The sequence below is a fragment of the Pipistrellus hanaki genome (assembly GCF_964339955.1).
Source record: "Pipistrellus hanaki genome assembly, chromosome: 10".
Lineage (NCBI taxonomy): Eukaryota > Metazoa > Chordata > Mammalia > Chiroptera > Vespertilionidae > Pipistrellus > Pipistrellus hanaki.
This window is the reverse complement of record NC_140512.1, coordinates 41,781,895-41,807,537: the sequence shown is the minus strand read 5'-3', so window position 1 is coordinate 41,807,537 and position 25,643 is coordinate 41,781,895. Positions and strand designations below refer to the sequence as shown.

Genomic DNA, 25,643 nt, shown 5'->3' with positions numbered 1-25,643 from the left:
ATCATACAAATTATAGTGAATCAGTGTTATTTTGTTTGAGAATGCCGGAGAAAAGTAGGTACATTATTTTTTATTAAATTTTATGTTACGTATATTTTATATAACAGATACAAAATTTTATTTTGAGTAGTTTTAATTTAAATTCAATAAATAAATGTATAAAACTTAACGTGTTTTTATTTCAAGTTTTTAACACTAAACTTCACTACAGTTAGAAATTTACAAAAAAATCAATATCAGGTAAGTAGGGGGTCTACCCAAAACCGAAAAACATGGCAAGGGGTCTACGGCACAAACAAGTTTGGGAACCTCTGATCTAGAATATTCAAGATAATAGATAAGAATTACTAGAAGTCTGGCTGAAACCGGTTTGGCTCAGTGGTTAGAGCGTCGGCCTGGGGACTGAAAGGTCCCAGGTTCGATTCCGGTCAAGGGCGCGTACCTTGGTTGCGGGCACATCCCCAGTAGGGGGTGTGCAAAAGGCAGCTGGTCGATGTTTCTCTCTCATCGATGTTTCTAGCTCTCTATCCTTCTCTCTTCCTCTCTGTGAAAAATCAATAAAATATATTAAAAAAAAAAAGAATTACTAGAAGTCTGAATAATTCAGTAAGATTGGTAGAAATAATCAGAATACACAGGAAAAGGATGGCTTTCCTAAATACTTGTAATTAGCAATTATAATTACAAAGAACAAAACATAAAGTTTAAAAAAAGAGAAGAGCTCATTTATAATAGTAGCATAAACTAGCCCCTATCAGATAACAAAAGGCACTTGTAGAACAGACTGTTGATTGTTCACAACTATTTGTTTTTCACTTCTTTCTCAGGAGTAGAACCCAAATTTTTAGCTATGTGTCACCCTGTTAAAGATTATTTTGCTTAGCTTCCTATAATGTTATGTGTGGCCATTAATACTGAACTCTGGCCAATGAGCTATATATGGAAGTTATCAAGAGCTCAGGGAAGGACGTCTCCTTAGGTGGAAGGCATTCTCTCTCTTCCTTACCCTTTTTTCTTGAATGAGGGGAGAATATGAGTAGGAGAGTCAGAGACCCCACATAGAGACGAGGCTCAGGGACAGAAAGTTAAAATGAGGTGTATATTGAGAGCATTTTGAGCTAACAATGAGGTACAGTGTGTGTGGTCATTACAGGACAATAAGAAGAGGAGATGTTCAGTAATTAGTAGTTTGCTCTGCCAGGTAGATAGGTCAAGAAAGGTAGTCTCGGAGCTCCAGTGGCACAATCGGTTAGCACGTGGTACTTATAAGAAAGGTAGTCTCTGATGATCTCTTATTATGGGTAATGCCCCTAACTAAAATTCTTCTAGTTGGCTTAAGGCACATGTGTCAAACACAAGCCCCGCGGGCCAAATCCAGCCCGCCAGGCCTTGCAATGTGGCCCGCACCGCGCTGTCATCACTGCACTCCACTGTCAGTTTATGACATTGTCAGTTTATGACTGTTCAGTAAACCATTCGGCCCGTGATTTAGGCTGGATTTTAGATTTTGGCCCCTTCTCTGATTGAGTTCGACACCCCTAGTTTAAGGGGTTGTAGGGGACAGATGCTCTTATGAGCCCACAGGGTTTCAGTTGTCTTTAGATCAGAATAGTCTGAATACCACAGACACACATCTTGGGGTGACTTGTTCTGAACCCCAACAGTTCCCTCCTCTGAAGCTTCCTGAGAGAAGTATCACATTCCAGAAGTTGGGTCCATAGAGATTGTTCCATATCTCATTAAACTAGTCTGTCTAAGCATAGGTCAGATCATTTAAACAGTTATTCATTTCAGGAAGTGGTGATGCAGGTGGGCTCCCAAAATTAGTCCTATGATGCAAGTAAATCAGGGGTTTAATAAAAGGCACTTCTATGGAAACAAGAAAAATGAAGGCTAATGATTGGAGCAGAGTATGTTCTCAGTTTCTGAGTTCTGAAGACAGGCAGTAGAGAAGATTTCCAGATGTCTAGCCATATCTAGATATTGAGCAAGGTGCTTCTATAGATGTCTGTACTTAAAAAACACATGGCTTTCTTTTTTTCTTTGGTCTTAGGAATTGAGGATGATAGGTGGGCTGTGAACTGCTTCTAGAGCTGCATTTCCGGTTTCACAATGTCCTGTGTAAGATAAGGGCAATTGCTCTCAGTTTCTCAAACGATATCATAGGTTGTCCTTCCTCCCAAGCGACTTCATCCCTACTTAGTTTTTTTCCCTTTGGGTACATAGTTTTCATGTTGTTTTATTTAGCATAGGAGAGGATGTATTTTTAAAAACATGTTTTTTAAATTTATTTCAGAGAGATGAAGGGAGAAGAGAGAGTGAGATAGAAACATGGATGAGAGAAAAACATTGATCGCTGCCTCCTGCATGTCCCACATTGGGGACTGAGGCCAAAACCTGGGCATGTGCCCTGACCTGCGACCTCCTGGTATATGGGATGAAGCTCAACCAACTGAGCTAAACCTATGGAGTGTGAGGGGTGGGGAGAGAGATGATTTCTAAGAATTCCTATCATACTCTTTAATATTCAGCTTCCGATTTTGCCAAATTCCTGTTTTAAAAAAAGTTATTAAATCTTTTCAAATAACTTGTCAGGTTTCAGCTGGAATAAATGGTAAATATTTCTGGCAGTATTACACAATTGCATGGATTCAAGAGACTGCAAAGGTCATTACCTTCCAGATCATTCCCTCTGATAGTGAAAAGAAAAAAAACCTGACAGACTTCAGTCCCAGGAAGGCAGGGAAATGTTTCCTGATGAGACACAATGTCTATTTCCACAATACAATCAGATAAAAGAGATGCAGCTACTTTTCATGAAGCTGTGCACAGCATAACATCTTGCCTCTAATCTTTTATCTTAACTCCATTAACCATTAAATCTTAACTGTAGTCTCCATTAGAACTTTTATCAACAAGTTTTGGTAGATGAATTGTTCCCTGCCAGACATCCTTTCCCATAAAACATTCAGACAAAGTTGACATAACATAAAACCTGTTTAAACCTTCCAGTTTTCATAATTGTATCAACCCTTACATTACTTTATTTTTTAAATCTAATTCTAGCCTGAGTTAGGGCTTCACCAATGGGTTTTTGTTCCCATAATTCATGAAATTCTCATGTCAAGGAGCCCTAGAAATTTCTCTTTGTTTTACTCTATCAGTATTAAAATATAGGTATCTTATTTTGTTTATTTGATTTGGAAGCCCTTACTTTTAACTGATCTAATATTCTATTTGGAACATTACTCAAATAATCATTGTACTTTAGGTTATAATTTCCTTGAAGGCTGGCAGCAGTTTGGTAGGACCATAGCCATAAATGGATTTAAGCACACATTTCTGCTTGGCCATACGTTGGAGCTTCCAACCTGACAGTTACCAAATTCAGTTCATAGGACATAAAAATATATACATTGTCTTTTAATAAGATTTTGCCTTTTGTTTTTTTCTCTTCATAAGTGCAGAATGGTTACTAGGTGTACCGGTTAATGGGGTGGATTTTTTTCAATAGATGGAGTTATGCATACTAGTAGAGTAACTAGTTTGCTTTCATATTATGGATCTCATAATTGATTCTCTTGCACTGATGCTAATAAAATGAGAGTCAAAGCTTCTGTTCTCTGTCTCAAAACACACACACACAGAACAAAACAAAACAAAACAAAACAAAATAAAATAAAAAAAACAGGCCTGATTTAACCTTACCTTTGCTTTATATTATACTCTTACTCCTATTTTCTTTTTGCATGGATTTGTTTGTTTTTATCCTGTTATACACATTTGTGAAGCAAAGTGAAACTCAGTAAATATAAATGTACATGATGTGTTTTTTTTATTTATTTATCCATTGTTTATTTAGTAAATTAGGATAGAAAGTTATCACAAATAGAATTTGTCTACATCAAGTCATAGAAAATTGAGGTAACATTCTTACAAATATTCAAAATAGCCCTAGTTGGTTTGGCTCAGCCGAAAATATGTTCTTCTTAAAATTAAGACTAATTTTTATTTCTTTTTTGTGTGTTTGTTTTTTAATCCTTACCCACTCATGTTTAGAGAGAGGAAGAGAGAGAGAGAAACATTGATGTGAAAGAGAAACATTCGTTGGTTGCCTTTCGAATGTGTCGTTCCTGGGGATCAAATCCATAACACAGTTATGTGCCCTGACCAGGAATCAAACTGGCAACCTTTCTTGTTACACAGGACACAACCAACTGAGCCATTCTGTCAGGACTGAGACTAATTTTTAAAAGGTTAAAAGGAATCAACAGAGATATGCAAAGGATCAAGAATAGTCTAAGTAATCTTTAAGGACAACAGAGCTTAAGGACTTGGACTTCTAAATATCAAGGCTTACTATAAAGCTTACCAAAAACTAGGGTAATTAAGCCAGTGTGTTATTATCATAAGAGTCGGGGGTAGTAGGGAGCGGGGGAAAAAGGGACAATGAAACAGAGTGGCCAGAAACAGACCTACACATACATGATTACCTGATTTATGATGAAAGTGGTACCAGAATTTAGTAGCAAAAGGATAATCTTTATAATAAATTTTCCTAAACAAAAAAAGTATTGGGAAGAGTGGCTTTGTTTCACATTTTAACAAATTTCTTTAATGACTTAGCTTAATAGAACACAGTTGGATCCTTATAACTGCTTCAACATTCAAACTGATATATGATAATCAATTTGTATTTTAATTTTTTTTTACATTCAATGTGATTTTGTATTAGTTTCAGGTGTATAGCATAGTGATTAGACAATCATATACGTTACAAAATGATCGCCTCAATATTTTAAGTACTCACCTCCCACCATCACTAAATTTGGTTATTTTCTCTTGTCAGTCTGTCTCATGTAGATTTAATTATTAGACTAGTCAAAGAAACCTGAGAGGGTAGAGGAAAGTTACGCCCCTCACCCCCATCCCACAGTTGGCACTGTAAACAGAAAAACTCACTGGCTGGGCATTGTTCACCCTAAAGCTGCTACAGTAGAGAGATCCTAGGACCTGTAGCAAGCCCATAAAGATAAGAATCTTGCCAAATCAGACTCCCAGTTCTCTACCAGCACAGTCTGGTGGAAGCACAGTGGCTGGAGTCCTTTTTTATCCCCTTTCTAAGTTTAGATTAGCAAAAGAAAATATATTTTTAAAATATATTTTTATTGATTTCAAAGAGGAAAGGAGAGGGGGAGAGAGAGAGAGAAACATCAATGATGAGAGAGAATCATTGATTGCTTCCTGCACACCTCCTACTGGGGATTGAGCCTGCAATCTGAGTATGTGCCCTGACCAGAATCAAACCCAGGACCCTTCAGTTTGTAGGCTGACGCTCTATCCACTCAGCCAAACTGGCCAGGGCAAAAGAAAATATTTGTAAAACTAATTTCTTGGGCTTATCAATGTTTGGTTATTTGGTATGAGTAGTTATGAATTTTATTCTGTATTTCTCTCTGTGTCTGGTGTCTCTCCTTTTTTGTCTTGTCATATGTCCTGAGAACTTGACCTTATGACCAGTGAGAATACTTTCTCTCTGGCTTCCACTATCTAGAGGTTGCACTTGTGTACATCCTGCTCTCTGTCCAGCCAAGTTAAGCTCTCAAGGGAATTTTCTTTGTATATCCATTTCCTTCCAGGGATGATAAAAACAGGGCCTCTCATTCTTGTTTTCCATTAGTTGGAGAATATATATGCATATGGCAGGCACCCAAGTAGGCTGTGGATTTGACCTTAGGAAATCTAGACACCCCATTTAAAAGGGGGTGAGGAGGGTGGGAAACATGATTCCCTCTATTTTGGAATGGCTGTTTCTAACTCTGGGAGCCAACTTTATCTTGTGAGGGTTGCATTTTTTTGCACTCTCCTTTGGGGATGTCCCTTGCTTCCAGAATATTAGTTTGAGTAGCTATTAAGATCCTACTCGTCAATAGACAAACCCTTAGAATTGGAAAACTTTCTAAATGAAAAAGAAAGAAAAACATTTTTAGAGAACTCTCATATTGTTATAATGGCTAGTCATTAAGATTCCTTAATAAGGTGGAGGGAGATAAAGAAAAATAAATTCAGACACCTTCCTGTTTGCCTTCAGACATTTGCAGATACAGAGAAAACAAGCCCGGCCAGCATGGCTTAGTGGTTGAGCATTGACCTATGAATCAGGAGGTCATAGTTCGATTCCCGGGTTTTGGACTCGATACAATGTGGGAGACAACCGATCAAGGATTCCCTCTCATCATTGATGTTTCTATTTCTCTTTCCCTCTCCATTACTCTGAAATTAATATATACATATTTACAGAAAGAAGGGGGGGGGAGGGAAAAAGGAGAAAAGGATGGGATATTGGAAGTATACTAGTAAAGAATAGATTTTCCTGATACTAAAAATGGAAGATGTGAATTTCCCCCTCTTTTGGACATAAAAGGAATAATGGGATGGGGAGTGAGCTGGGGGGGAGGGAGGGGTAGGGGGGAGGTAATAGGGGGAAAAAAGGGGACTTATATAATACTTTCAATAATAGAGATAAAAAATAAAAGAGGACAATGTGGTGTAGCAGTGTTTTCAGTAAGCTTGGACATAATTCCAAAGTGTAGTGCAGATTATCTGAATACACAGTTTTATGAAATCAATAATACTGTACAAATAGATGGTTTTCTGATTGTCTGACTTGATCCAAGAATAAAATTTAGAATTTAGAAATGGGCCATTTTTATTCTGAAAAATAAAATGTGTATTCTCAAGTAATTCTTCTTGAATATGAATATGTATATATATATTTTTCTTAATGTTTTTCATGGAAATTAAACAATAAGTTTTACAACTTATCTTTAGCTAAAAATTTGTGTTGTTCATTAAGGGACATCTGCATATTTAGATAGCTGAGCGGAGACTGTATGAGTTGATATTCTTCAATAATACTACTGCATAATAATAATATTTTATTGTAGGTACTGCAGTAAGTTCTTTATTTACAACTTTTTGTGGAATTCTTACCACAACTTAAAAGTAGGTACTATGGTTATCCCTATTTCACAGATGAAAAAAGGCCAATAAGTTGCTCAAGGTTATATGCCCAGTATAATATAATTAGGATTCAGTTTCTGGCAATTCTGTCTCAGTTTCTACTACTTGATAATGCCGATGAAAATTCCGAAGCCTAATGCAGTTTTTGTACCTGAATTAGGAGGTTAGGAAATTTAGATAGAGCTAAGATTTTCTCAAGAAACAGTTTCTAAGTCTACTGTTATATAGATGGGTGGGTGAAGAAAACTACATTGAACTCTGACAAGTTTTGCTGTAGATAATTTGTTTTGCATTTCCTAAGCTTCCTTTTTTAAATTTTTTATACTTAAGTAATTCCAATCATCTGAATAGCTATTGTTGAATACAATCATTATCTTGGGTAATACCACTTTTAGTTTTGTTTTATAAATATTAAGCTTTTAGGGAACCAAGTGGCTTGCCTAGGTAGACTGTTATTCTTATAAACAACTGAAATATAAGCAAATTAAATTACTTTAATGCCTTCTATAAAATCAATTTTGGATGCATGTCCTTTTGAAAATACACAGTTTTAAAATATTTTCTGCAATTTTCTTGTGATGCATCATCTATTTGAAATTATTCACTTGAAACTAGGAAAAAATGTTCAGTATGTTTTGCAGCTGGCATTCGTGAAAGCTGAAAGTTACAGAGCCAATTTCATCATATTATGGCACTTACACTTTTGTCAAAATTCTTGCCTTTTAATGCTTGTTTGTGCATATTGGTTTTGAAATGAACCCAGTAATTTCTGTTTGAAATTGCTTTACTTTTACTAATAGGAAATAAATTTTATAGGTTTATTTCTACCTATAATAATCTGACTATAAAGAAAACATACTTAAGTTGAAACCGGTTTGGCTCAGTGGATAGAGCGTCGGTCTGTGGACTGTGAAGGGTCCCGGGTTTGATTCCAGTCAAGGGCATGTACCTTGGTTGCGGGCACATCCCCAGTGGGGGGTGTGCAAGAGGCAGCTGGTCGATGTTTCTCTCTCTTTGATGTTTCTAACTCTCTGTCACTCTACCTTCCTCTCTGTGAAAAATCAATAAAATATATTAAAAAAAGAAAAGAAAAGAAAACATACTTAAAATTTTAACAATTTTCTATGTTAATTTTCAGATTGAAGATTTAGAACAGATGTGGAAAGATGTTCACTTCAGAGAAAGGGGTTGTGGAGGAATGGTTGTCAGAGTTTAAGGTAAAATTTATTTTAATATAATTTTTATATTCCAAAGAACTTTTGTCTGGGTTTTAAATTCTAGTGGCTTTTTTATTTTTATTTTTATATATGACTGAAAAGCTAAATATTTGTGGAAGCAGAAGTATGTCCCAACAAATCTTGATAGGTAATTATTTACACATAGTAATCTTTTCTAGAAGATCAATTCCTTTTTTTTCTAAAAGTGGTTCAGTTTGTTTTCTCCTTTTCATGGCAACACTGCAAAGAACGGTTGGTGTCTGAATTTTGATGTCATTCTTTTCAACCACCATCAAACTCCCAACTTGTTAAATGTTAGTGGGCATCATCAACAGTGAGGAGAAAATGGGAAGATATTCACCCAGTTTTCTACCAGTGGATCTTTCTCTAGTTGGCTAACTCAGTGACCATATAAGGGGTGTATAACTTTTGGTTAGTTGATGAAAATAAAGCCTGTTTTCTTGTTTCATGACTTGTGTCTCTGATAGCTAAAATTGTGATGCTTTAACCAGTTAATTACCTTGTCCTTGTCTTCCGGGTCTCAATGTTACACATAATTATGTGAGCTTCATGATCATGAACCATAGGGCTGCAACTGTCACCTTTTTTGTTCAGCTTTACCACCCCAAGACCTTCAGGGACAAACATATAGTCTGACAAAGTCAAATTTTCTGGCTTGTTTCAGTGAGGGAGATTATATAACAGGTACCAGGGAGGCATTTCACCAAACAAAGGAAAAGATAAAATTGTTGTAGGATTTAGAGCACATGTGTCAAACACAAGGCCCGCGGGCCAAATCCAGCCCGCCAGGCCTTGCAATGTGGCCCGCACCGCGCTGTCATCACTGCACTCCGCTGTCAGTTTATGACATTGTCAGTTTATGACTGTTCAGTAAACCATTCGGCCCGCGATTTAGGCTGGATTTTAGATTTTGCCCCCTTCTCTGATTGAGTTCGACACCCCTAATTTAGAGGAAGGGTGGAGTTCAAATGAAATTTAAATGAAGCTATATTTTGATGGACTTAAAACAAAGCAGGGCTATGTATAAATGGGGTCAATATCTGGTCTCAACTTTGCAGTAGACTCAGGGTATTGTTGTCTTGGAAACTACAAAGTTAACATTTATATGGAATGTTGTGTTCAAAAACCCCTCCTCTGAACCTTTGTACATACCTTGGAAATTGAGCCTGCTTCTCTGTGTCCAGGTGAAGTAGCTCCTCCCGGCAGAAGTGGGATGTTTCATTCTTACTGATTAATGTTTAAACAGCAGTGTTTTTGATATTTCTGATTTTAGACAATAGGACTTCTCAGTGAGTAACAACATAGTAGTCACTCAAAAAAGGAGCTTGTTATGATACTTTTGGCTACAGTGTGTCTGAGAGAATATTTCCTATTAAATTTGCAGCTGGCCTTATGGTGATGTTACCTCATCCTGATGAATGAATGGCTGAGCAGATTTTTACTTTTTCAGCTTTCATAGTCAAGAATTGAGTATCCTGCCGAAACCAGTTTGGCTCAGTGGATAGAGCGTCAGTCTGCAGACTGAAAGGTCCCAGGTTCGATTCCGGTCAAGGGCATGTACCTTGGTTGTGGGCACATCCCCAGTGGGGGGTGTGCAAGAGGCAGCTGATCGATGATTCTCTCTCATCGATGTTTCTAACTCTCTATCCTTCTCTCTTCCTCTCTGTAAAAAATCAATAAAAAATATATATATTAAAAAAAAAAAAGAATTGAGTATCCTTCTATGGAACCCTAAGTAATTATAAAGTAAATTAGAATATTATAAAAGTGCACTGTATAGCCGGGACCGGTTTGGCTCAGTGGATAGAGCGTCAGCCTGTGGACTGAAAGGTCCTGGGTTTGATTCTGGTCAAGGGCATGTATCTTGGTTGCGGGCACATCCCCAGTGGGTGGTGTGCAAGAGGCAGCTGGTCGATGTTTCTCTCTCATCGATGTTTCTAACTCTCTGTCCCTCTCAATTCTTCTCTATGTAAAATCAATAAAATATATTTAAAAAAGTGCACTATATAAATTTTACATATTGTAATAGATTGACTAAATCTTACATGCTTTTTTTGATGCATATTGTTGTCTTTGTGAATTGAGTGTTCATGGTGTTTTTAGGTTTTTGTTATTTTTCTGCTTTAAGGGGTTTAATATGGTTCATTATATCATGATTTTTTTTTCCAGTTTGATGGAAATTGTCAAGTTTAACAATTGAGTACCACTTCTAGAACATTCTTATGTTTAATGGTGAAGTCAAATTTGCAAAAGCAAATATAGCCAGTTAGCTAATAAGTCCTTAATAGGGGAGTTATGGAAAGATATCATGTTGAAAGATGGAGAATAGGAGAGGGGTCAACTATTAAGGCAAATAATTTAAAATAATGACTGAATCCCTTCCCTTCGCCTCTGTTTGTTATTCCCCTTCCCTTCAGGCTTGACTATATAGATACCCTGGGAAGTTTAGCAGTAAGGGCAGTAATGTTCCCAGTGTTTGAGGAAATGGGTTTTTGGAGGGAGGGTTTCAGAGATGGCATGTATAAGAGTCAACCAGAGTAGTTACATTGGTAGGTTGGTTACTTTGAGCAAATAGGTTATATGGAGGATAATGGGAGTTAGATTTCTCTGTGTCTGAGAAAGAAATTAGAAACATGGAATGGGAAAGGCAAGAAAGAACCCTAAGATCCTAAGGTGTTGTATTGAAATTAGGAGAATCATGGGAAAGGAAATTTTTCCATTGGCAGGAGAGGAGTGAAATCCTGGGCCCCATGAAATAAAAAGTAATTTAACTTAATTTCCCCTGCAAGATTAAAATTATCCAATTTTCAATCAGTTTGGTATAACAAATGTTTTAAATTATTATCTAGTGTATCTTATAGCCAGTTAAAGAGATATTTCCTATTCCTTGGTAATTTGCTATGGATTCCTGAAAATTATTTTGAGTATTAGTATTATTTTGAATTATGCTAATGTGTGTTTAATTTTTTTTTTTTTTTATGTTGGATAAAGAGATTAAGGTTATCAGGCAAAATCAATAGTATACTAGAAGTAATAGAATGCAAAAAAGTGCTTTAGAACAAACCTCTTAAGTATTTTTAAAATTAGAGTATCTTGTCTTTGGAAATGATTTGTGATGTTAATTACATTTTTGGTTAAAATTTGGCAAAATTTGAAGACATGCTTCATACTAAAGAATCATTTGGCAGATGGTTTTTAAAAAATGTAAGGATGTGTGATATAGGTTGGGTGGAAGAGAATTAATGAAGATGGACAGATGGCTGGAGAACCAATAAATAAAACAACTCTGTCCAAAAACATGAGATTAGATTTTTGAGTGATATATCTATAATAATAAAAGGGTATATGCTAATTAGACCAACATAAAGCCGGGGCCATGGAGAAGCCAGCCCGGGTCCCTGGTGCCTGCAGGCGGTTGGAGGGAAGCCAGCCCAGGTCTCCAGTGCCTGTGTGCAGTTGGAGGGAAGCCAGTCCTGGTCCCTGGTGCCGGCAGCTGGGGAGAAGGAAGGCCTACTCTTGCACGAATTCCGTGCATCGGGCCTCTAGTACTTATATAAATACTAGAGACCCAGTGCACAAAATTCGTGCTTGGGTAGGGTCCTTAGCGGCTGCCAGCTGCTGACCGGGACCTTTCTTTGTTCTGTACCGCCTCCTGGTGGTCAGCACATATCATAGTGAACGATCAAAATCCAAATGGGTCGAACTCCCGAGGGGATGCTTTGCATATGTATATATTTTTAGAAAAGGCCTTTGCTTGGTTTTTTAATTAAAAAATATTTTTATTGACTTAAGAGAGGAAGAGAGAGAAACATGAATGATGAAAGAGAATCATTGATTGGCTGCCTCTTGCACACCCCACACTGGGAATTGAGCCCGCAACCCAGGCATTGTGCCCTGACCAGGAATTGAATCATGACTTCCTGGTTCATAGGTTGACACTCAACCACTGAGCCACGCCTGCTGGAGGTTGGTTGTTTAATTTAATTACTATGTGCTAATATGGCCAAAGCCATCATGATTGGTAAAGTGGTATAAAGTTTCTGAGAAGTCAGAAATATTTTGATCTAATTATAATTCTTCTGCTGGGTGGTTTTATGATATTGGGCCAATCACATAACTTCTTTGGGTCTCAGTATTCTCATCAGAAAAATTTAAGTCTAGGTAGTCTGTGAAGATGATTTTAGTTCTTTCTACACTGTTCCATGGTCATGGTCTGAACTCCCAATCTCATAACCTCACTCAACATTCTCTCAAATGTATAAAGACAACTCAGTTTACTTTGTGTGATTCCCCCCCCCCCCCCTTTGGAAGAACCATTCAGTGTTTACTTTGGCCTTGGGCTTTTATTTTCAGCGCACTTGATATACCAAAATAATTAGACTGGGACTTCATTATTTTAAGATTTCATGAATTTCAACCTCTAGCTTTTCAAAGTTTTACTTGTACCAAATTATCTTTCAGATTGTATTATTTTCTTAATGCTATATATAGATTTATCTAGCAGATTTCCAGACTCCAGACTACTAAGTTTTTTAATTTTCTGGTAATCACTGAATCTCAGTGTAACTCAAATCCAGTCTTATGTGTAACGTTTTTGAACAGAATTGCTTTATTTATTGGTTCTTCACCCATCTGTCCATCTTCATTAATTCTCTTCCACATAACCCATATCACATCTTTACATTTAAAAAAACCATCTGCCGCCAAAATCGGTTTGGCTCAGTGGATAGAGTGTCAGCCTGCGGACTGAAAGGTCCCAGGTTCGATTCTGGTCAAGGGCATGTACATTGGTTGTGGGCACATCCCCAGAAGGGGGTGTGCAAGAGGCAGCTGGTCAATGATTCTCTCTCATTGATGTTTCTAGCTCTCTATCCCTCTCCCTTCCTCTCTGTAAAAAAATCAATAAAATATATTAAAAACAAAAACAAAAAAACCCCATCTGCCAAATGATACTTTCTTATGAAGCATCTGCCTTCAGATTTTACCAAGACTAATTTTCCAACATAATTTCCATAACTACTTTTTTGTCTCCAGTTCTGCCTTCTGAAAGTGTGAAAGCTTAACTGGTATTTAAGAAGGCCAGTACTACCCTAGTTGGTTTGGCTCAGTGGATAAAGTGTTGGCCTGTGGTCCCGAGTTTGATTCCGGTCAAGGGCCCATACCTTGGTTGCAAACTCTTCCCCAGCCTGGGCCCTGGTCAGATGTGTGCAAGAAGCAACCAATCCATGTGTTTCACATCAATGTTTCTCTTTGTCTTTCCCTCTCTTTTCCACTCTCTCTAAAAATCAGTGGGGATGGAGCTGCCTGCAGACTGAAGGGTCCTGGGTTCAATTCTAGTCAAGGGCACATGCCTGGGTTGTGGACTCGATCCCCAGTAGAGGGCATACAGGAGGCAGCCAACCAATGATTCTCTTTCATCATTGATGTTTCTCCCTCTCCCTCTCCCTTCCTCTCTGAAATCAATACATATATATTAAAAAAAGAATTTAAAAAAACCAATGGGGGAAAAAAAAGGCCAGTACCTTTGAACTGATACAGTGCAGAAAAATATAAAGATTTGCTGTAACACTATTTAAATCATTAGGGTCTTTTAGATCTTAAAGTTTTCAAAGCACTGTTCATAACTACAGCAATTATATTTTCTCCCCTGTATAAGCAATATTAACTTTTCCTATATTCACAAAATGAAATAATAATTGAATTGTGATAAAATGCAATAGTTCATGGCACTAATTTTTAGGAGACCTGTCCTGTCATTGAACAGTAGTAGGTTGGTTCAGGGTATTTTTCTAGAGGTTGGCTTTTCCAAAAAGAGCTATTTTTGTTTGTTTTGTCTTTGGCTGTTTCACAGAAAACATTTTACCTCATGAGGCTTAATTGGCACATAAACTCAAATTGTAGCTAACATTTTTAATGAATGTTCCAATTTTAGCTTAAATAGTATACATAATATTGTAATAATCTTTATTTTTTACTAATTTTTATGATTTAATTTCAGTTCACTCAATTAAAAATTTTATAGTTAGACATACATATGTATGTGTATATAAAATAATGTATTTTGCATATATAATTCAGGTTCATTTCCATCCACTGTATTAGAAATCTGCTGTTTATTTGACTATTATTTCCTTTTATATAGATTCCTCCAATATTAGGTTACTCTTGATCAAATAAGGGAAATGAAATGTTGTCTGCAGATCTTTTGTTACATTCTTTTGAAATATTGAAGAATGCCCTAATCTCTTCTTTATATAAATAGCTGCAGTAAAACTCCTTCCTTCCACCAACACCTGAGAATGGTGGAAGTTTCCCAGATAGTTCACATTTACTTACCACTCTGCTGAACAAAACTATTTTATTAAAATTTAAAACTATATTATTTACTTATATAACCTAAAGTGAGATATGACCTAGTTTTAAAAAATCTGGTATATAAACAGTGACAGTATTCATTTCTTATATTCTTCATTTATAATAAATTCCTTCAGCAAATGTTTTGTACACAAACATAGCTTGTGCTGAGTGCTATGGTTGGAGAGGCCATAAGATAGTTCTTATCCTCAAGGAGCTCACAGTAAAGTGAAAATGAATCAGATATCCTTATTATAAAAATTATGCTGTTTAGTTTTCTATGTGTATTTATGCACACATACACCTATGTTTACTAACCATAGCCTACTTTATTTGTTTATTTAAAAAATATAAATATCTTTATATTTATATTGATTTCAGAAGGGAAGAGAGAAAGAGAGAAACATCAACGATGAGAGAGAATCATATTGGCTGCCTCTTGCATGTTCCATACTGGGAATGGAGCCTGAACCTGAACATATGCCCTGACTCAGAATTGAACCATGATCTCCTGGTTCATGGGTCAATGCTCAATCACTGAGCTACACCGGCTGGGCAACCATAACCCACTTTAAATCATGAAATACTAGGATATGGGACGTGTAAAAAATAATGTATCTTGGAATGATGTTAGCAATATATTGAGACACTAGTGGCCCAGTGCATGGGTTCATGCACATTGAAAGAAAAGTAATTAGAAGTAATATTTTAATATAGCTATTTGCCCTTTCTCTATGATAGAAGTGTCAGAGATGAAAGAAAATTAGTAAAATGCATATAAAAATGATATATAAATTGAAAAATAAGCAATAACAAAGACATGATGTAAAAATGATATAAAAAACAAAAACATGATATAAAACAGGATCGATAAAAACAGTGACTGATAAATTGATAAAACTTATTCTAATATCTTCCTGTACACCACATTAAGAGTAAAAACACTTTCAGAGAGCTTGACTAATTTCCCTTATGATGAAGTATTTACAACTTTAACTTTAACGTCACACACTCTTCAAACTTGAGAGAAACTAACATATAACTGACCATGTCTGAAAACAGATTCAGATAGGAATATTCCTACTCTGTTTAGAGTTTGTCCTTGTGATTTATTAATAGTAATTGCAAATGCTGGCATCATGGGAAACTGTCTTTGAATTAATTTAAATGGGAGGCCAGTGTCAGATGGGGACAAATATCATGCATGCATGAGTCATTTATTTTTAAATTGCCAGTGTGCATCATATTTTCTGGCCAGTCAGTTGGGTGGTTAGACAGACATGTGGTTGGTCACTTAGCCTTTTATATATCTAGAAGAAGATGCACATCATATGTACTGGCTGGTTGGACGGACGCATGGTGTTGGTCACTCATCCTTTTATATATATAGATATATAGATAATATCTGCTGCTGGATTTTTGTTGATTGATTGCTTGAAGGAAGTAATGTGCATGAGAAAGAATGACTTGGGAGACAGACATACTGTTAAGGAAGGGGTATTTTCTAGGATAGGTTTTTATCCTTTGTTATGAAGTGTTCTGGTTTTGCTTTTCAGATTTTCCTACTATTTTTATCCTAAACCACCTGACTTACTCCTGGAGTTTTATCTCTTCTCATTTCTCCTTGGTCATGGTGTCCTTTATGAATGGGTGATTAGTTGTCTATATTTTGAATGTCATGAGGAAAACTGGTTTGTTGGTAGTGTGGTTACCTTGTTCTGCAGTTCTGAGAAGTCTAAAATTTCTCACCAATTTTATAAAGGAGAACAGCCTTACCTAATTTAACAGCCACCCAATATGTAACTCAGAAGAGTTACTCTGATAATGATCTGTAGCTTTCAGGTTTGAAACATTCAATCCTTGTACAATGATGTTATTAACATAATGTTTATTAAAAAGCAGGATTTTGAAAAAAGCAGGATCAATATGGCTAATGAGATTTTTAACTTATATAATACTACAGAAAAATGTATTTCTGGCTTTACACATGGTTTGTATTCTCATTTTTTACCATACACTATGATTAAAGATGAAGTGTTGATGTTAATTTACATCTCTGTTGATAAGAGGACTAAATATATTTTTTGTTTTATTTTTGCAATTATTTTTTTGAGAAATAATTTACGTAACAATTTTTTTTTGTCTTAAGGTGACAATGTGATTTTTAGTATATTCATAATGCTGTGCAACTAAAACTGCCATCTAATTCCAGGACATTTCCATCACCCTAAAAGAAGCCCCATACCTGTTAGCCACTCTCAACTCTCCCATCCCCCAATCTCTGAAAACAACTGGTCTACTTTCTGTCTATGGATTTGCCTATTCTGGACATTTCATAAAAATAAAATGTATTTTTTATTTTGTTTAGACACTACCAGAAGCATCTTTACCAAATTATGCCACAAATTTGAAAGATAAGAGTTCTTTAGTTTCATCTCTTTATAAAGTTATCCAGGAGCCACAAAGTGAGGTAAGTACTCTTACAGTTTATTGTACTAGAATTATTGATTGTACTCGTACAGTTGATTGATTTTAAAATTTTTATTGTGAAATATAACATATATAAAAGAGTAAGAAAAATATGTGTTTAAACAACTATAGTGTACATTATTAGTGTTTAACTAATTGCCTTTGAAAAACGGGGTAAGAGAAGAATACTGTATGTTCAAAAATGGCAGAGTAAAAAAACATTTATAATAAAATGAACTCCAGTGTACCCACCCCCAGGCCAAGAAATAGAATTATTACCAAAATCCAAAAGCTACTTCTGAACATGTTCCTCCTCATCTTTCTCTCTATCTTGCTTGAGGTAGCCTAGAAAAGTCTGGGTTACTACATTCATCTACTCCTTTGGCAAATATTTGTGTCCACTATGAGCCAGCCACAATGCTAGGCAATAGAGAATCAAAGATAATTAGAATCTTTAAAGATGAGTAGCATTCCTCTCAAAAGAGGAGGGAGTAGAAAGTAAGTAAACACATACTTCCAAGGCAATTCTTAACTGATGCTAGATGGATATGCTTGAATTTGCCAGGTGTACAAGATAAAAGACCATTCCAAGCCGTAGGGATAGTTTACAGAGGCCTGAAAAAATGTAAGGCATTTAAGGAAAGGCAAGCACCGGCTGGTGTGTTCCTCAGTCCTTTCTTTTCTCTTGCTTCCATTTCCTTTTCTTTCTTTCTTGGTAGCAAATTTAGTTCAAAGGTGCTAAAATGATCTATATTCCAGATTCTAATGCTTATAAATCCCACCATTCATAATAGAAATAGAAAAGGGTTAGAAATAGTGTTGGCAATAAAAAGGCATGGCATTTAGGAAAAAAAGCAAATACATAGGCTAATGCAGTAGATAAGAGAGGATAAGACTGGTAGGAACTGAGGCTGGAAAGATAGATTGGGTTGTAACCATTGTGGACCTTGAAATCTATCATAAACAGTCTAGACTTTTTTTGCACTGAAGGGATGACTTGATTAGATTATTCTTTTAAGAAAGTGGCTAGGTGGTGGATATATTTAGAGAATGGAAAAGTTGAAAACAAGAGACTAGGAAGCTATGAAAGTAGCCTAGGAGGGAGCTGTTGAGAACCTGAGTGTGCCAGTTAGAATGGAAAGAGGGGGATAGAAGGGAGGAATATGAGGCATGTGGTTCTTTTGTACTTGATTTTGGTAGAAGACATGAGATGCTCTAATACCATGAGTATCATTATTATTCAGTGCTAAAATAACTTATACTTTGGAGTTCAGTCCTATATAAACCCATGTGCCTTTGGGATGAAACTGTCAGAGTCTTTGGATATTTGAGTAGTTCACCTCTGGAGGGAATCTGGAATAACCCAGCTTCTGCTGAGTGTGCTATAAAGTGCATCATGAATTTTAAGTGCTGAAGGAAAGATTAGGGAGTATAGTGACAAAAATGTTAACTGGAATAACTGAATAGAATAATCATAATTTGCTTGTCCCTCCCTTCTCCTCAAAGCTTCTTAATTTGTATAGTATGTGTAAATGGTTTCTTGAAGAGTTTTAGTTTTTAATGTTTTGGTAAAAGTTTTCTATATTTAGTGGAGAATTATTTTACCAAGTAGAGTAAGTGTACCTATGTGCTTTATAATTTTGTAAGCAAGTTAATTCTTATTTATCATTTTGTGCTTCATATTTTTGAAAGACTTAAAAATTATTCTTTTGTGTTTTAACCAAGCTACTTTGGATAGAGTTTGTAAGGTAAATTTCTGATAGGCTAGTTTGGTTCATAGATTTCTTTTATTCAAATTAACAGTGAAAACAGCTTTAATGGTTCATAGCACTATTTCTCAAACTGTGATGAAAGACCAGTTTTTAAAAGTTTTCTAATATGTCACAGAATATGTATACCTAATGGTCATGGTGAACATGTAACTCACATTACATGTGAGCTCCCACACAGATTTGGTCAACTCTAACTAATTTATACTCTGAATAAGTCTGCTGATCATCCACTTGGATGTTGTAGCAATATCAAGTTGCTATAAAAGTTTCTTCCTTTTAGTTTCTGTATTTATATTGTTGGGGACTGGTAACAGTTTGTTGATGGTTTTTAGTCCATGGACCACACATTTAGAAGCACTGATTTAGGAGGTTTTGCATATAATTTTGTTTTATGGTTTTTGCCTGATTAATGTGGTAAAGACAGTGTGTAATCTGTATTCTTTTTTAAAAAATTCTTTGTTGTTGAAAGTATTACATATGTCTCCTTTTCCCCCCATTGATCTCTCCCCGGCTGTTCCCACCCCTAGCATATGCCCTCACCCCCCTATAGTCTGTATTCATCACACCCCTATAGTTTGTTATGCTTATATGCATGTATACAAGTCCTTTGGTTGCTCTCTTAAACCCTTCCCCACGCCCCCCACTTTTCTTTGAAGTTGGATGGTCTGTTTGATGCTTCTATGTCTCTGGATCTATTTTTGTTTATCTATTTATGTTGTTCATTATATTCCACAAATGAATGTGATCATGTGATATTTGTCTTTTTCCGACTGGCTTATTTCGCTTATCATAATGCTGTCCAGGTCCATTCATGCTGTTGGAAATGGTAAGCGTTCCTTCTTTTTTACAGCAGCGTAGTACTCCATTGTGTAGATGTACCACAGTTTTTAATCCACTCATCTGCTGATGGGCACTTACGCTGTTTCCAAATCTTAGCAATGGTACATTGTGCTGCTGTGAACATAGGAGTGCACATATCCTTTCTGATTGGTGTTTCTGTTTTCTTGGGATATATTCCTGGAAGTGGGATTACTGGGTCAAATGGGAGTTCCATTTTTAATTTTTTGAGAAACTCTATACTGTTTTCCACAGTGGCTGCACCAGTCTGCATTCCCACCAGCAGTGCATGAGGGTTCCTTTTTCTCCACATCCTCGCTTGCATGTGCCATTTGTTGATTTTGAGCATATTTTCATGTCTCTTGGCCTTCTGTGTGTCCTCTTTTGAAAAGTGTCTATTTAGATCCTTTGCCCATTTTTTGATTGGATTGTTTATCTTCCTTTTAAGTTGTTTGAGTTATCTACAAATATGAGGGATTAAAACCTTGTTGGATAAAACATTGGCAAATATGCTCTCCCATGCTGTAATCCATATTCTTAAAAGACAACTCATGCCGGGACCGGTTTGGCTTAGTGCATAGAGCGTCGGCCTGTGGACTGAAAGGTCCCGGGTTCGATTTTGGTCAAGGGCATATACCTTGGTTGCGGGCACATCTCCAGTGGGGGGTGTGCAAGAGGCAGCTGGTTGATGTTTCTCATCGACGTTTCTAACTCTCTGTCCCTCTCAGTTCCTCTCTGTGTAAAATCAATAAAATATATTTAAAAATAAATAAATAAATAAATAAATAAATAAATAAATAAATAAAAGACAACTCAGCCCAGCTGATGTGGCTCAGTGGTTGAGCATCAACCTATGAACCAGGGGGTCATGCACAGTTCGATTTTTGGTTGTGGGCTCGATCCCCAGTAGGGGTCGTGCAGGAGGCAGCCGATCAATGATTCTCTCTCATCATTGGTGTTTCTTTCTGTCCCTGTCCCTTCCTCTCTGAAATAAATCCTATGTAAAAAAAAGCCTAATATGCTAAGTGTCCGGTTAATTGTTCAACTAATCAAAGCATAATATGCAATGATATGCTAAGGTCACTCAACCACTTGCTATGACGTGCACTGACCACCAGGGGGCAAACAGTTGACCAGTCGACAAGTTGCTATGATGTGCACTAACCACTAGGTGCAGATGCCCCGACTGGTAGGTTAGCTTGCTGCTACGGTCCAGCTGATCGGGACTGAACAAGACTGGCCCGACATGCCCTGGAGCCCTTCCACGGTCCTTCCCTGGCTGGCCAACCTCCTGCATCTCTCCCGGCCCTGATCGTGCACTGGTGGGGTCCCTCAGCCTGGCCTGTGCCCCTTTTACAATCCAGGACTCCTCAGTGGATGTTGGAGAGCTGGTTTTAGCTCTATCCCGCAGGCCAGGCCGAAGGACCCCACTGGTGCACGAATTCATGCACCAGGCCTCTAGTGTGTGTGTGTGTGTGTGTGTGTGTGTGTGTGTGTATAAACATCCATTATAAATTAGTTTCTGTACATTACAAGTATTGGTAGTTTTTGAAAATCTGTTTAGTAACTACTTAAATTTATTGCCTGATGGTGTGAAAAATGACTACTCTGAATCTCTTCACATATTTGTTTATGACTGTGTGTGATCACTGAATATGCTTTTTAATAATACTTACCTACAAGGGTCTCTTACCTTGACTTTCTGATTTTAAAAATGTCTGTTATACAGATAGCTCAGAGGTTGTGATGGGAGAGGAAAGGTTATACAGATAATTTCCAAATCATATTTAAAACAAAATGACAATGTTTAGATTATCCAGTGCAATTAACCATGGTTACAATAGGGATGTAGATCTAAGGGTTCTGTAATTATTCAGCTATTCCATGCATTTGTCATTGTTGTCAAATGCTGCCTAATTCTAAACTCAGGAGGTGACAGTAACTACCTAGGATTCCCACTTCAATTTCTCTAGCCCTGTAGCCAATTATTTATATAGTGGCAATTTTTACAAATTTTTTAAATTTATTTTTTCAATATATTTTTAATTGATTTTTTACAGAGAGGAAGGGAGAGAGAGAGAGAGCTAGAAATGTCGATGAGAGAGAAACATCGACCAGCTGCCTCTTGCACACCCCCTACCGGGAATGTGCCCGCAACCAATGTACATGCCCTTGACCGGAATCGAACCCAGAACCTTTCAGTCCGTAGACCGACGCTCTACCACTGAGCCAAACCGGCTTCGGCAGCAATTTTTTTTTTTTTTAATTAGGAAGAAAGGGTATTAAAGATATTAAGGAGAAAGTATGTCCTAGGTATTTTAAGAAGTTAAAAACATACGGTTTTAATAACAATGCTAACTTAGAGTTATAAAATATTTAAAGTTTATAAAGTGCTTCTATACACACTTGGTTTGCTTGAGCCTTCCAATAGAGTTCAAAGTTTTACTAAATAGTTAGCAATGAGTAGTTTTGTTCTCCCCTACAAAACAATGGGAAACACATTTATATATTTCAGTAATTACCAATCAAAGAAAGACTTGTATATTTTATATATCAATGTCTTTCAAATACAGTCCAATCTTTGAATTAACATTTTGCCTTGTTCCAGTTGCTAGAACCTGTCTGTCACCAGCTCTTTGAATTCTATCGCAGTGGAGAGGAGAAGTTACTTCGATTTACACTGCAGTTTCTTCCAGAACTGATTTGGTGCTACCTAGCCGTCTCAGCAAGCAGAAATGTGCACAGCAGTGGATGCATTGAGGCTCTTCTTCTAGGGGTTTATAATTTGGTTTGTATTGAATGTGGTTAACAAAATGTTTTTTGGCAAAAGCAAATGCATAACATTATCAGCAAAAGCAAATATCAACTATTTTTCATGTTTGTAAATCTATTTGTGTTTTTTGTACATCAAATGATTCAGCTCATTCTTCCAAACATAACTTTATGCGGTTGAAGGTTATATGGGCATACCGTATTTTCCGGCGTATAAGACGACCCCCCAATTTTACAGTTAAAACATAGGTTTAGGCCTATATTCGCTGTATAAGACTACCCCCCACTTCCGAGGCAACACCAGTTCTTTTTTTAATAGACCGCCTCTCTAACTCAGCCAATCCAAGCAGGCTTTTTATGCATGCAAATTATATATGTTCTGTACCCGAAGCTACATTGTGTTCTAGTAAAAAGCTTGCTCAGATTGGCCAGAGTCAGAGAGGCAATCTATTAAAAAAAGAACTGGTGTTGCCTCGGAAGTGGGGGGTAGTCTTATACAGCGAATATAGGCCTAAACCTATGTTTTAACTGTAAAATTAGGGGGTCGTCTTATACGCCGGAAAATACGGTACATATAATCTATATATATAGAAGGCTAATATGCAAAGTGTCCCTGTGAGTTTGACCAGGAGACCAGGAGTTCGCTCGCTCACTATGATGTATGCTGACCACCAAGAGCTGGCGCGGAATGAAAGAAGGCTCTAGCCAGTAGCCAGCAGCTGGGGAAGGGAGGCCCTGGCCGGCCCTAATCACTGACCAGACAGACCTAGGGACCCTAGCTGTGCATGAATATTGTGCATCGAGCCACTAGTTATGTAAATAAATCTTTTGGGGATTGACTGAAGACTGAAAATAAGACCAATTCTTTTATAGAAGTATCTGAAAATATCATTATTGAATTTAAAAGTTTTTAAACTTAAAATCTATTGTCTATAAATTGTTTGTGACCTTCACAAAAAGTTTAGGAGAAAAAAATTTAGTCTAACATCTACCATTAATAGTTCTGTAAAATCTGGACTATCTCCAAAGTTTATAACATTGATTTAACATGTAGTTTGAATTAGTAGTAGTGTTTGTATATTAATTAGTATGACATTCTAGATAGTTAAGGTTTCTACTTTTAAAATGGAAAAAAAGTAACTTTTTCTTGACATATTTTGTAACTATGTCAATTGATTTAGAAAATGTAACTTTTTACATGAAAAAAATTAATGACTATTAAGATTACATCTAATGTCAGTCATCCTTGAAATTACGTTACTTATATTTAATTTTTTATGCTACTTAAATTTTAAAAGGTGAAAAATTTATGCAATCTGAAGGGAAACCAGAGTATTATATTACTTATATTTTAAAAGTGAAAGGTTAAGTCCAAATGTTTCTGAATAATTTATGATGGATTATCATAATTTAAGATTTCAGTTGACTTTAAAATTCTTTTCTTTTCAGGTCATACTTGAGAATAACAATTTAAATTTAACCTTTAAATTTATGTGTAAAACGTAACTATTTTAATATACTTTCTTTTACTTTTGTAGGAAATAGTTGACAAACAAGGACATAGCAAAGTACTGAGTTTTACGATTCCATCTTTATCCAAACCATCTGTATATCATGAAGTAAGTGGCATTTTATCAGTGTTTTTATTATTGCTAAGATTTGAAGTTGCTATAAATTGGGGTCTGGTTATTGAGACAAAATTTTTTATCAGTTTATTAGTACCGTAAGTATAAAACACTAAAGTATTTGCTATTTTCAAATTTGAAATGAGAATTCAAAATCATTGAACTCTAAAATCTGATTCTTAAGAAATTTATTTAAAGTATTTATTTTGAAATATTTTTCTCTTTTTCCAATGGATAAGACTAGTCTTTTTTTTTTTTTTGGTAGTAATTATGTGTTTTCATGGTAGAACTTTTGAAGTTAAACTATTATTTCTATTTGTAGTTTGGTTGTTTGTTATTCTTTGAGCAGAAAATTTAGTAGACAGTTTGAATATTTTTTAGATATATGATTTCATGGCAATTATTTTTAGTGGTACATGTATTCTAAGTTTCACATTTTTAACAAAGGGTTTTTATTTTTTATTTTTTCGAATGTCCTTTTTTTAGCCTTCCAGCATTGGTTCCATGGCTCTGACTGAGAGTGCACTATCCCAGCATGGTTTGTCAAAAGTTGTGTACAGTGGACCTCACCCCCAAAGAGAGATGCTAACAGCACAGAATAGGTATGCTGTAGAGACATAACTTATACTACTACCACACTGATTTAAAACATTATTTCAGTAGGCTTATAAATAATGTTTAATGAGTTGTATATAGCAATTTTTTATTTATTTTTGTTTGTTAATGTCTTTATATATTTTTTAAATTTAATAAATCTTTATTGTTCAGATTATTACAATTATTCCTCTTTATTTCCCCATAGCTCCCCTCTACCCGGTTCCCATCCCACCTTCTGCTCTTACCCCCTCCCACTGTCCTTATCCATAAAGTGTATGATTTTTGTCCAGTCTTTTCCTGCACCCCCACACCCTTTTTTGTCAATCAACTGAGAATTGTCAATCCACTCCCTTTCTATGCCCCTGATTCTATTATATTCACCAGTTTATTCTGTTCATCAGATTTTATTATTCACTTGATTTTTAAATTCACTTGTTGATAGATATGTATTTGTTGTTCATAATTTTTATCTTTACATTTTTCTTCTTCTTCTTAAAGAACACTTTTCAGCATTTCATATAATTCTGGTTTGGTGGTGATGATCTCCTTTAGCTTTTTCTTATCTGAAGCTCTTTATCTGCCCTTCAATTCTGAATGATAGCTTTGCTGGGTAAGTAATCTTGGTTGTAGGTTCTTGCTATTCATCACTTTGAATATTTCTTGACACTCCTGTCTGGGCTGCATAGTTTCTATTGAGAAATCAGCTGATAATCATATGGGTGCTCCCTTGTAGGTAATTAACTGTTTTTCTCTTACTGCTTTAAATATTCTCTTTTTGTCTTTTGCTCTTGGCATTTTAATTATGATGGGTCTTGGTGTGGTCCTCTTTAGATTCCTTTTGTTTGGGGTTCTGTGTGCTTCCTGGACTTGTAAGTCTATTTCTTATACTTCCAGGTGGGGAAAGTTTTCTGCTATTATTTCTTCAAATAGGTGTTCAGTATCTTGCTCTCTCTCTT

General features: G+C 36.1%; 1 protein-coding gene across 2 annotated transcripts in view; it reads left to right on the top strand.

Moving 5' to 3' along the window:
• HYCC1 (hyccin PI4KA lipid kinase complex subunit 1) overlaps nucleotides 1-25,643 on the top strand; it is a 66,532-nt gene that overhangs the window by 15,283 nt on the left and 25,606 nt on the right. For both annotated transcript variants that reach the window (XM_084896537.1, XM_084896538.1), the window contains exons 2-6: nucleotides 8,162-8,240; nucleotides 16,984-17,085; nucleotides 22,302-22,481; nucleotides 24,004-24,084; nucleotides 24,577-24,692. In XM_084896537.1, the coding sequence (XP_084752663.1) occupies nucleotides 8,190-8,240; nucleotides 16,984-17,085; nucleotides 22,302-22,481; nucleotides 24,004-24,084; nucleotides 24,577-24,692 (530 nt within the window). In that variant the 5' untranslated portion in view covers nucleotides 8,162-8,189. The remainder of the gene's footprint in view (nucleotides 1-8,161; nucleotides 8,241-16,983; nucleotides 17,086-22,301; nucleotides 22,482-24,003; nucleotides 24,085-24,576; nucleotides 24,693-25,643) is intronic.